General features: G+C 38.5%; 1 protein-coding gene across 2 annotated transcripts in view; it reads right to left on the bottom strand.

The window, feature by feature from the left end:
- The window catches only part of LOC138736212 (transmembrane protein 273-like), a 36,193-nt gene that overhangs the window by 19,695 nt on the left and 2,493 nt on the right, over nt 1-14,005 (bottom strand). The window contains exon 1 of one of the 2 annotated variants that reach the window (XM_069885339.1): nt 8,288-8,418. The exons of the other annotated variant lie outside the window; for it this stretch is intronic. Coding sequence (XP_069741440.1) covers nt 8,288-8,342 — 55 coding nt within the window. The 5' untranslated portion in view covers nt 8,343-8,418. Of the gene's footprint in view, nt 1-8,287; nt 8,419-14,005 lie in introns of those variants that run through there. 2 annotated transcript variants of the gene reach the window in all.

Raw genomic sequence — 14,005 nt, 5'->3', positions numbered from 1 at the left:
GTTTTGGAGGGTGGGAGGAAACTGGAGCACCTGGAGGAAACCAAAGTAGCCCCGGGGAGAGCATTCAAACAGCAGCAGATTTGAATCCCATTCGCTGGCACTGTAACAGCACTGCCACTTTGTGAAAACTGTTTAGACCAGTACCAATGGCAGTGTTCGAGAAAATGGCACTTGGCAGAATCCCAAGAGGATGCTGCTTGGAGTTTTTCAAAGCTGATCAGAAGCAACAGTCATGTTAGTGCCAAGCACCGTGACCCAGCAGCTCAATCTGTAACCTCCTTCAACGTAAACATCCAGTACTACAAAAAACTCCTATGATCTGACAATTGGTGAGCTCATGGATGCCAACATCCAATTAATAAGACAAGATATGTTCAACAACATGTACCTTTTGACATGTTGATCCAGATTTATCTATTGCACATTTGTGGTTGATAAAATATCCATCATACAATTTGATATGTCCTGTGACTGTTTTATCGTAGGTGGATTTGTAACATCCTCTATTCCTTTAAATACTGCCATTTAAACCTCACATCCCACTAAAAGGACTTGCATCTCGTCTCAAGCATCAGAATCAGGTACCTTGTCCCTGCAAGAGGTGCAAATATCCTTGTGGAGCTGCTTTTTCCAGTCACACAATATTACTTCCAAAGATAAAGTGTGGTTGATGTTTAACTTCATTTATTTAATGTTTAAATTTTAAAGATACAGCATGTTGGAAGGCCCTTCTGGCCCATGAAACCCATGGAGCCAATTACACCAAATAAACCGACAAACCACGTACGATTTTGGAGGGTGGGAGGAAACCAGAGCACCTGGAGAAAGCCCACATGGACACGGAGAGAATGTACTGATAGTGTGGGATTTGAACCCTGATCACTGGTGCTGTAATAGCATTACCCTCATTCTTTGGAGAGGATTTCTGTTCTACAAATATTTAGTTTACAAGGCCATTCTCAAGTGAACAATTCAATGATGGCTTGTTCAGCTTTATACACCAACTTCTGCACTTTGAACATATGAAATAAATATTCTGACTACTGCATAGTTCCCAGCAAGTGAATTGAACGCTAATGATTTTTTAAAATCCTTTATTTATCTAACTTCTTTCAGCTTGTCTCTTGTTATTATTCTTGGCAGCGTTTTTATTCTGCAAGGTATCTGCAAAAAAACTCATCTGTACATCTGTGGCAATTCATCGGCTAAATAGGTGTCCATGAAAGTGCCAGGGTTAATCTTCAGACATAATTTCCCCATTAACAAAAGAACTTTGAGAGAATTGCTCCAGGGTGGTAATAATATTCCCTTGTCAACACTTTTTTTTGCAAGTTCTGTCAGGAGTGTTCAGTTCAGGCTGCCTGCCAACTTGCAGAAGTTTGGTTTAGCTCAGACCAATGGAGACAAACCCAGCCAAATAACAGAAAAAACAAATGCTGGAGGAACTCAGCTAGTCTTGCAGCATACACAGGAGGTAAAGATATATTACCAACTTTTTGGGCTGAGCCCTTCTTCAATGTATAAGCCAGTGGTTCTCATACCACCTTAAGAAATCCCTTACTAACCACATTCTGCCAGGGCCAGACTTCACACATCGTAGAACCAAAAATCACTGTTGACAACATCCAGCGGACAAATGTAAACAGTTCAAATACTTGGGGAGCATCATCTCAAGTGATAGGTCTTTAGACAAAAAAAATTGACTCCTGGATCAAGGAGGCCAGCCAGGCTCAGGGGAGGATGTGTACCAGAGTGCTCAATCAACATAACATCTGCATCTCACAAGACTGAAAGTCTACTGAGCTGTGGTCATCCCTTCTCTCCTATATGGATGTAAGACCTGGACTCTTGTACCAACGATACATCAAACAACTAGAGAAATTCCACATGCGTACCCTCCATTCCATCCTTGGCATCTGTTGGCAAGACTTTGTCTCCAACCTGGAGGTCTTGGGTAGCACAAAGTCCATCAGCATCAAGTCCCTGATCATCAGAGCCCAGATGCTGTGGGTGGGACACGTCATCAGAATGGATGACCACCGTATGCCTCACCAGATGCCCTTTGGCGAACTGGAGACCAGAGGAAACTTCAAGGTCGTCCACACAAGCGCTATAAAGACACTGAAGGAAATCCTACGCTACTGTGGCATCCTGCAAAGAGAACTAGAAGCTGCGGCTGCTTACAGATCCCGTTGGTGAGGCCTGTGCGATGAAACCGACACCAGTTTTGAAGACAGGCACATGCAAAAACTGATGGAAAACAGTGAATGGCGTCACAAAGCAGCAGCCACAGTTACTACAACAATGGACCTCCAGAGCCCCCGTTGTGCTAGACTCTGTGCTTCCAGATTGGGACTTCAAACTCACCTTGGTGTCCACAGATGAATCACATAACAACGTGTCTTCTTCAAACTGAAGGACAATCAATATAAAAATATTAACCACAGAGCACCCATGGTATAGGATGCCATAGATGTTAATTTTATTTTTTTAATTTAATTTTAATTTTGGGATTCAGCACAGTAACAGGCTATTTTGGCCCATGAGCTCATGCTGTCCAATTTACACCCCATTAACTCACACCCCCAGTCTGTTTTGAACAGGAGGAGGAAACAGGATTCCCTGGAGAAAATCCATACAGACACGGGAAGACTGTACAAACTCCTTACAGACATTGTGGGATTCAAATCCCAGTCCAGTCCCAATTGCTGGTGCTATAAAAGCGTTGCACTAACCGCTACACCAACTGGGCTGCCCTTGTGTTCTGTGGCTAGTAGGACATTACTGAACGTGGTATGCGAGTGGAAGGAAAAATGGTGAGAACCACTGGTGTAAGCAAAAAGTATTTGGATTAAAGGGCTGGGGCGAGGGGGAGAATGGGAGGGGGAGGAGACTCCAGACCAACAGGCTAAATGTATTAATTAGATGAGGAAAGGTGAGAATTGATGGGGCTCTGGGAAAGGAGTCAGAGGGAAAGGGTAAGATAGAGATAGAATGGGAGGGAAGGAGACAGGGACAAAGATGAGGGAGAAATTTTAACAGAAACCAGAGAAGTCGATTAATGACATCCGGTTGGAGGGTGCCCAGATGTTACATGGTCGTAGAACTTGAGCAGCAGGGAGTGCAGATGGAGAGCAGTGAGCCCTTCAACTGGATGGCTAACATCAACTTCTCCTGTTTATATTGAACCTCCCCCCACCCCAGCTTTTTCCTGTCTCCTCTCTCTCTCCCCCCCCCCCCAGTCTACTTTCAGAGTCAAAACTGAAGCTCACCTTTTCTTATTGCATCCAATTAACACCTTTTGTTTGTTGGTCTGAACGACTCCCCCCCCCCTTTCTCTCCCAGTTCAGATGCCTGTCTGTTTTTTGCTTACACAATAAAACTCATGTTATCCAGAATTCAACTGGAAAAGAAAAGGGCAGTAAAAATATTAAAATAAATTAGAAAATAATAATAGGTAAATAATACACAAGTTTAAAATTGTAGATGTTCTCTGAAGTAAAACGTCAAATATTCAGCCAGTGGAGGGAGGGCCTTGTCTGGGCTTTGCTCATAGCAGCTGTTTGAATAAAGTTGCGTGAAGCCACAATGGCTTTGCCGAGGATGAAGAGCTGGTTGATGCCACTCACCATTGGAGACATCTGTAAATTTGGGGGAGGGGAGGGGTTAATTAACTATAATGTTATTTTTCATCCGTGGAGGGGGAGGAACCTGCAGATGCAGCAACAGGTTAAATGTTTTCAAAGCATGTGACTAAAAAAGTAAAATGCTTTAAGATTTATATATTCATGCAGGTGAAGTTTGTTCAGTGTAAGTACAGAGCAGTATTTTTTTTCGTTTAAGCTGTTTATTCTGAATGCAGGTGTATTAGTTAGGCATTGTAAGAGAAAGTTTCAAGAAACCCCCTTATATACAAAATACACTTATACGCAACTACCATTCCCCATAGCTGCCGAATACCAGGGGTCTTACTGCACCCTGAGGAGGGGCTCAGGCTTGAAACATCAGTAATACACCTTTACCTCCTATGGACACTGAGTTCCTCCAGCATTTCCAGCATCTTTTTTCTTCAAGGTTACCGGACAAAGCTCCAGCAAAGGCTGAGCTTAATATCATGTTTCTGTAAAAAAGTCAAGTGAGCTGAATTGTGAGTGAAACGGCAAATGCTCCATCTGCCCAAGCTTGTCAAATCTGTGTTGGCTCACTTTAGATCTGAGCGCTGATTGTAAAGGATTAAAATCCTGGACTCATTTCTGTCAGCAGTTTTCCACTAGCTGGCAGAAGTGCAGTGGCCTTATCTCATAACATCATACGCACCATCAGCTCTACTCTACCGGAAACGCTTTCATTTCTGTCATCTGTTTCGAATAATCTCAATGCAATTCCAACAGTTATTGATTACCTAGAAAACAGCAACTCATGCATACTGCTGTTCTTCATCAACTACACCTCAGCCTTCAACACCATTATTCCCTCAGTGCTGGTCAACAAGTTCCAAGCCCTGGGCCTCTGCAACTGGATCCTTGACTTCATCAGAAGACCACAGCTAATGAGACTCAGAATTAATGTCTTTTCCTCACTGATGATCATTAGCTCAGGTGCCCCTCAAGGATATGTGCTTAGCCCACTGTTCTACTCACAATACACCCACGACTGTGTGGGCAGGCGCAATTCAAATGTCATCTACAAAATTGCCGATGACACCACGGTTGACGGCAGAATCACAGACCACAATGAGGAAGCGTATAGGAGGAAGGTAGATCAGCTAATTGAGTAATGGCTCAACATTAACAAAACCAAGGAGATGACTGTGGACTTCAGGAGAAAATCAGGAGAGCATGAAACAGTCCTATTGAGGGCTCAGTAGTGGAGAGGATCAAGAACTTCAACTTCCTGGGTGTCAATATCTCAAAAGATTTGTCCATGCCGATGCATGTTTGAGGTGAGGTGTTTGAGAAATTTGGCATGTTACCAAAGGCTCAAAAACTTCTATAAGTGCATCATGGAGAGTATTCTGGCTGGTGTGGAGGTCCCTACACAAAATAAACTCATGGGCACCGGACTTCACTCCATCGAGGCAAGAGGTGGTGTCTTAAAAGAGCAGCCTCTATCCTCAAAGACCCCCCACCAACCAGGCCATGCCCTCTTCACTCTGCTACCATCGGAAAAAAGGTACAGGAGCCTGAAGATGAGCACTCAGTATCACAAGGGCAGCTTCTTCCCCGTCACCATCAGATTCCTGAATAATCAATGAACCAAAGACACTGCCTCACTTAGACATTTTTTTTTAATTTTTCTTGCGCTAATTTTGTTTTCTAAGGTGGCTTATTTTAATGTTCTTTGAAGCTGCCACAAAATAATGAATTTCATGACATGTTCATGACAATAAATTTTGATTCATTTCACAAAATCTTGATATGTTGTCGCTGCTGCTTTAGTCAATGCCTAGAAAACTCCCAGCAGCAGGGATTCCAACAGATTTTTTTTTAAATTTCTTCCACTGAGCATTTCTGCTGATCACTGTTTTTTTATTCTTTAGGACACTGGATATCAGAAATGGGCTGCCAGAGGATGCTGTAGAGGTAAATACAATTCCAATCTTTGAAACACTTTTAGACAGGTGAATGGATAGGAAAGGTGGCAAGAGATATTGGGCAAATTTAATGTGGGAGATTTGGTTATTATGGACAAGTTAGGCTGAAGGTCTGTTTCTGTATAGCTTCATGACTTTGTGATTCTAGAAGCTTCACTGTTGGAGATTGAGTCTGTGGGAGTGCAGGAGGATACATTGCTTCTCTGATCTTGTTTGTGTTGACTTCACAATAAAAGGAGACTGTGCAATACCAGAGGAGAGAAAGGATGAGATGGGATGATTGAAGGGTGAGCAAACTGAATCAGAATGTGTCACATAATTTGTTGTTTTGCGGCAGCAGTACAGGGGAAAATTGCTATAAATCACTTTCTAAAAGAATTAGTGCAAAAAAAAAGGTTCATTGTCCATTCAGATATCTGATGTCAGAGGGGAAGAACATCATTGGGTGTTCTTCTTCAGGCTCCTTCCTGATGATGGCCTGGGTGGTGAGACTCCTTGAGGATAGAGTCTGCCTCCTGTAGATGTCTTACATGGATTGAAAATTAATCCCCATGATGGCACTGGGCAAATTCACAACTCTGTAGCCTTTTCCGGTCCTGCACCTCCATAACACCCAGTGATGCAACCGATCAGAATGCTCTCCACTGTACACTGTAGAAATTTGCAAGAGTCTTCCGTGACATACCAAATCTTCTCAAACTTCTCACAAAGTATAGCCACTAGCAAGCCTTCTTTGTGATTGCCTCAATATGGAGGCCTCAGATCTTCAGAGATGTTGACAAGCAAGAATTTGAAGTTCTTGACCCTTTGCACTGCTGGCGCTTCGACAAGGGCTGGTTTGTGCTCTCCTGATATCTCCTTCCTGAAGTCTACAATCATTTCCTTGGTTTTCCTAACATTGAGTGCAAGATTGTTGTGACACTGTTCAACCAGCTGATCCATCTCACTCCAGTACACTTCCTTATTGCTGTCTGATTCTGCGAGAGTTCACCTCACCCCAAGTAATTCTGAAAGTGTTGTAGCACTGTCAGTATTTCATCTGTAAGGGAGATGAACCAACACTAGCTGACTCTTACCCAATGTGTCGGCACATTGATGCCAGTTTGAGATGTCGTTGTGTTCAAATGTCACCACCTTTCAGTCAAGTGGCCTTATCAGTTTGGCAGATTTTAAAGATTTCAGATTTATTGTCTGAGTACACATATGACATCATATAAAACTCAGATTTATTTTTTTGCAAGCATGGAAGAATTACTGAAGTAGTGCAAAAAATAAACTGCACACAGCATAAACGGTAACAAACTGTAAACAGATAATGAATGTAAACAAACTGACTGTGCAATACCAAGAGAACAAAGAGAAAAATCAATAAAGTGCACAAGCAAGAGTCCTTAAACAAGTCCCTGATTGAAATTGTCATTGAGGAGTCTGATGGTGGAGGGGTAGCAGCTGTTCCTGAACCTGGTGGTGTGAGTCTTGTGGCACTGATACCTCTTTCCTGAGGGCAGCAGCGAGAACAGTGTGTGCGTGGATCCTTGATGATCACTGCTAGCAATATGAAAAACAGGCAAAACAATCAGCTGGAGGAACTCATCAGGGCCAAGCAGCATCAGAGGAAGTAAAAGAACAGTCAACATTTCAAGTCTAAACCCTTCATCAAGGCAGGCAGTGGGAAGCAGTCAGAGATTTGATAGAGTAGTGCGATCCCTCATTCTTGAGCAGGAATGGAAAACAAAGAATCACTGAAACAAAAGTAACCAAAAGGAGAAGAGACAACTGTCTGGCCTTCACCAAGCACCACAATATTTAAATAGAAGGCTCTGCCAATCAAATAAGATGGTGGCAACTCAAGGAGGACAGCTGCAAGAACCATGAACTGGCAAAACAACATTTGGGGATATGGGAGATTTCTCTCACTCAGATTGATGGACGCCTCTGTAACCAAGTTACCAAAACCCTGCCATCTATTCTATAGGACAGCAAAACAGCATGGGCTGGCAGGGCAGAGCTCCCCACAGCCAAAACACAGTCAGCGCTGTCGAAATAGCTCAGCAAGGTAAATGATAATCCGGTCAGATGTTCACACTTCCCATTGCAAAAGAATTGTGTGACTTCCATCACAGGGGAGATTTGGAACAGAAACTAAGGTTAAAAAACTATGGACCAAATGTTAATACTTTTCACACCACACCCACTACACTTCTTATTCAATCATTCACAAAAGATAACAGATTTTTATTTAATTAAAAAACTCAACATAATTGAGCAAACAGACATTACCCAACTTAAGTTCACCAAAACTCCAAAGTTCAACCTTATTTGAGGTGCAATACAAAAGTTTGCCCTAAAGTAATTTGTGTGAATGAATCTGGAAGAGCATTCAAGAATGAAATGATTTTGTAGGGCTTGAGCAAACTGATGCAGATAAAACATTAACTGAGTGAATCATCTGAGAAAATTGATCGGATCACAGGAATAATCAGATTTTCACACCAAGGAACCACCGGTTTTGGCACAATATCTGCCGTTTTCTTTTCCTTTGAGTCCTTGCCAAGCACCTAACGAGATGTTAGAGGCCATGCCTATATGCTCAAATAACCCATCCAAAAGAGCCAATAAACCACGACGGTTTAACAAACCTGAACAGATTAGTTCCTCAACGCCATTTCTTTTAAAGAAATCTTTCGTACTTACCGAATAAGAAAATGAAAGTTGGGAATATTTTAAACCAGCTGTACACTGAAACCATTTTCAAAGCTGCAAACCAGCTAGCCGTTAAGATAGTTTTGTTTCTTGTGAGACCCGTAGGATACAAAATACTCAGAAGGAAACAAAAACCACATCCTGTATGTGGTGTTAAAACATCAAAGCGTTCCTTTTAGTTTGCAACCAAGTCAAGATCAAGCACAAGTTATGACTAATGAAAATATTTTATTTCGAAAATAATATTTGACTGTTTTCACCTTAAAATAACCAGTCCCTGATATGATTTTCAGTTCAGTTACTATTGTTGATGTGAGAACGCCAATTATAACTTCAGCCAATAATCTCCCACCCACATTAGAGGCCGGGTTTGCTGGGTTGGCAAGTTGATGTCAGTAACAGGAACTTACTTTGCTTTTTTAAAAATATTTTATTTAAAATACAAGCAACCATGATTACACCAATAATGCAAATATATCCTTGAATTTAACATGGTTTATATATAAAAACCCTTCTATCCACCCCTAACCCCTTTAATAATACACCCCCCCATCTCTTACCCCACATACCCCAATTAGCCCCTAAACTAGGAGAAGAAAACCAAAACAAAAATTAATACATCATGGAGTGATGAAACCCCACATCATCAGATCAAAATCTTCAAATTTTCCAAAATAATCCAGATATGGGCTCCAAATCTTCCTAAAAATATAATATTTATCCTTCAAATTAAATGTTAGCTTCTCCAACAGAATACAGGGCCTTAATTCTGAATGCCATCTCTGTAAGCTACCTGATCTTTCCATGAACTTGCTATACATTTCCTCATCACTGCTAATGCCAGTCTCAGGAAAGCTATTTTATCCATTTTATATACCAAACAAATTCCATTTATCATCAATTAAAACATTTTTGAATCTAAAGAAAGTTTTTTTCAAAGTATTCTGTAAATAATCCTCAAGATGAGACCAAAAAGGTTAAACCTTATCACAAGATCATACCCTGTACTGAATGTAAAATTGTATCTTTCTAACCATTACATCAAAAACAAATCAGAAAGAATCAAATTATATCTTTTTAAACACTCCAGAATTAAATATAATTGATGTATAAAATTATAAGTAAAAGTCTATACTGGGCATTTATAATTTTTGTTATACCATCATTACAAATAGTCTTCCAAAGATCTCTATCCAAATCAACTCCTAAATCTTTCTCCCATTTGAGTCTTGATTTATGCAAATCAATTTTAGACATTTTCAGTTGCAATAATTGATACATTTCAGAAATAAATCATTTCTTCCCTCCATCACGAACCATAGTTTCAAATTTCTACTCTTTTGGAAGAAACAAATTCTTCCCAAAGGAATCATACAACATCAATTTAATTTGATAATAACAAAGAGTCTGAATTGGTTTTTGATAGCTTTCAAATGAAAGAAATTGGTCTATTTCAAAGCAATTTTTTACTATTTTAATCCATTTCTGATCCCAAATCTTAAAGTAATTATTAACCATAAAAGGAAAAAGTTTATTCTGAAACAAAGGAGTATATCGAGATATTTTACCTTGAGTACCAATTTCTTTATTTATCCCATCCCAAATATCTATCAATTGAGATAAAATTGGTGACTTAACAATGTAACATTCCATTTATAAACAAATTGATCCCTTCTACCCTCATTAATTCTATTTAATGCTATATCCACCCACATCAAAAGACTATCAAAATCAAACATTCTATTAATAAATTTTAACTGAGTGGCCTTATAGTAATTTTAAAAATTTGGAAGTTGTAATCCCCATAATTCATATTTCCATATTAACTGATGAGTAGAAACTCTTGCCAATTTATCCTTCCATAAACATTTCATAACTATATTCAAATCTTTAAAAAACTAAGAATATTACAAGGAATAGTTTGAAAAAATACTATTCTAGGAAATACATTCATTTATATACAACTTACTCTACCAACTAAACTTATCGGCAAGTCTTTCCAATGAACTAAATCCTCTTTAATTACAGAAAATAATGGCAAATAATTTAAAGCATATAAATGATTTATATGTCTATCTATTTTAATACATAAATATTTAATTTGATCAGTCTGTTTAAAATGTGCTACTCCTTTACAAACAGTATAATCAGCTTCAGACAATGGCATAAGTTAACTTTTATTCCCAGATAATTCTCCATATTGCATTAACTTTTCCTGTAAAACTTTCAATGACTCTTGTGCTTCCATTAAATAAATCAACATATCATCCAGAAATAAACTAATCTTAAATTCATCTAATCCTGTTTTAATAACTTTTATATCTCTTTCCTGACTTGTGAATTGTGCTAAAGGTTCAATCACCAATGCAAACAATGCTGGTGACAAAGGGCAACCCTGTCTAAATTAAAATTTAGATCTCTCTAAATTAAAAGATTCAGATAAAAGCCCATTTGACATAACTAGCTTTTGGTTGTTTATATCGCCTTAATCCAACTTATAAACATTGGTCCTAACTGAAATTTTCCCAACACTTTAAATAAATACACCACCATTCCACCCTATCAAATGCCTTTTTGTCATCTAATGATAGCCCTATTGGTATTGCTGCTGCTTTCTCAATGTGGGAAAGCATTTCAAAGAGATGTGATTGAATAAACAGATTCCAAGTTCAGGTCCAGCTACAAGTGGATGGTCCCAAACACTTGCTCAAATAAAAAAGGAAGAAAGAAATGCTTAGAAACAGATGGATGCAAAATAAAAGCTTGAGATGGAGGCAAAGGAAAATTTAGTAAAGTTTGACCTGCACTCAGTTTTATCCACCGTTTTTCTGATAAACCATTAACTAGGTCTCTACCTATTAATTTAATGGGTAGGATAAATACAATTAAGATGAATATCTTTCCACGTATACAATATTTGTTTCAATCTATTCCGTATTTACTTGATAATTTTTTTTTCGATATTTGAATAAAATGGTTAGGGAGTTTTTATGGAGGGGTAAATTTTCGAGAGTGGCTTTGAATAAATTAACTTGGAAATATGAGTTAGGGGGATTACGTTGACCACATAAAATTATTATGAAGCAGCCCAACTTAAATTTATTAGTTCATTGATGGATTTGGTACTGCCTCCTAGTTGGGCCAAAATTGAGATGGCAAATATTTCTGAATTTGAAATACATCAATTTTTGTTTAGATGGAATATAAATTTGTTACAATAATATAATGTGCCTATATTAAAACATTTAATGAAGTTATGGATAAATAAAAATAAAATGACAGGCTCTAGGGGTAAATTATCGGCTTTGACTCTGTTGTATAATAATCAACTTATTTGTTTTTCAATACATAATCGAAGTTTATTGCATTGGAGATTTAAAGGTGTGAAAAATTTGGGAGATTGTTTTAAAGAGGTGTGATAGTACAGATCTATCACCAATGTACATAGCGTGTATAGTTACTGTATCTAGACTGTGCTTACAGCGATTGGCTGAGAGCTAAGCCACGCCTATTGTCTGGGCCTTAAAGGGTTGTGTCCGTAGCCAGGTCGGATTATTTCGGACTGGTCGGCCACCTGTGAAGAGCTCCTGTCTTTTGCTAATAAAAGCCTTGGTTTGGATCAACAAGTCTTTGATTCTTTCGACAAGCTCTACAAGAGGGTAAATTTTTATCTTTTAATCAGATGAGGGAAGGTTTTGGTATTGATAAGAATTCTTTGTTTTTATATTATCAAATTCGATCTTTGGTAAGATGTTTGTTTGGTAGAGATATGATTTTACCTGAAATGACTAAATTTGAGACTTTTCTTATGAAGGTATCAGAGAAGGGTTATATTTCATCTATGTATCAAATATTACAGGATGGTATGGATAAAAAGGGTTGGGATAGATCTAAATGTAAATGGGAAGTGGATACTGGTTTTATTTTTTCCAAAGATGATTGGTTAGATATTTGTTATGATGGTGTAACTAGATTGATAAATGCACGTTATGCAATGATTTAACACCTGAAAATTTTAAAAAGTATGGTTTTCATGAATAAAACTTGTGTTTTAGATGTGGTGATGCGGTTGGAACTTTTTTTCAGGCCGTTTGGTCATATATACATATACAATCTTTTTGGAAGAAAATCCAATCATTTTTAGAATATCTGCATATAAGATTAAAATAGTTTTGGATCCAACAATATTTTTATTGGGTAGTTTGCAACCTTTGAAAAGCTTGGGATTAGATAAGTTTCAGCTTGCTTTTGTATATTTAGCTTTATCCGTAGCGAAAAAAAATGTATTGCTAGTATGTGGAAAGATATAAATATGATTGATATTAATAGATGGCATAATGAGACGAAATATTGTTTAATAGTGGAAAAAATTACATATGTTTCGCGTGATAATTATATTTTTTTATTAATAAGTGGTCATTATATTCAGAATATTTACATTTCAATTTACATTGATTAGATCTTAATATGTATATTTAATTTTTCTTTAATTTTTTTTTCTTTCTTTATTGCTCTCCTTAGGAGAGTTGGCTGAAGGGGGGGAGGTTCTTTTCTTTTCTCTTTTTTTTTCATATATATAAAAAATAACGCTCATGTTTATGGTTAATTGTTGTATGTGCCATATTATTTGTTTTTTGAACAAATAAATAAAGTTTTTTTTAAAAAACCTGCTTTCTCGCTGTGAGGAATGCAGCACTTTGTAACTTAAAGACATTTCCTCGAGCTAATTAACTGACCTTCTCTGAGTCATTGTGCCTCCACCCTCATTTCCCACACAGCCCTGGGGAGAATGTGACCACTGCAGACCATACAGTCTCCTTTCATGAGAAAAGTGCAGTTTTTGCCATGAGCCAAACCCCGATTTTCCGTGGGCTGGGCCAAAACTAATGCATATCTGATGAAACTATATCTTTTGAGATCATTATGACTGCATCTGGTTTCTCTTTTGAAGAGGAACTCGTCACTCTTGCAGTCCCAGTAATGCTTCATGACGAGAAGCTCCTTTCACAACGTGCAGGAAACAATCTCATCAGGCATTAATACACAAGCTAGAACTAAAAGCTATACTAGATAGGGGATGTACAGTAGAGGAAAATACAACAACAATACCCACCACTCCTTGACCTAGTGCAGGCACGGTACCAACATTAAATAAGGAAAAGGAAGCACTGTTCGAATGATGAGGAGGCAGCGTGCACCACAAAGCTCTGCACACACCTTGGTATTGATTCTCCAGCATCAGCTCTGGTTTGTGACCTCGGCAAAAGGAAACCCGGCAGCTCCACGTCTTGGACTTTATACCCCAGTCCGGCTGGCTCAGATGATTAACAGAGCCAGTGTGATCTTTTCAAAAAGACCTAATGCAAGATGAGTGCTCAGGACAGGTGGTCTTGACCTTGATTGAAAATATGGTGGCTTCCCACCAGGTTCCCGTGGAGAGTTCACATGGCATTCCACAATCCTCACTGCATGGTGGTTGTGAGTCAGAGAAAGGATAGAGGCCACAGAAGACTAGCAAACAGGCCTTCTACTTTAATTTAAACAATGACATTTTCTGGATCAGTTCTACCAACATTTTACATCAAAATGAAGTTCATTCAAATTCAGGAAAATCAAGTTAAAAATCTCAATTTTAAATGTTCAATTGGTAATCGAGGCAGATAGAAGTGACAGAACGAAATCTCAACACTGATAAAATATATTTGTCAC

The sequence above is a fragment of the Narcine bancroftii genome, chromosome 6, assembly GCF_036971445.1.
Source record: "Narcine bancroftii isolate sNarBan1 chromosome 6, sNarBan1.hap1, whole genome shotgun sequence".
Classification (NCBI taxonomy): domain Eukaryota; kingdom Metazoa; phylum Chordata; class Chondrichthyes; order Torpediniformes; family Narcinidae; genus Narcine; species Narcine bancroftii.
The sequence above is the reverse complement of the archived record's forward strand: the minus strand, read 5'-3'. Positions and strand labels throughout refer to the sequence as shown.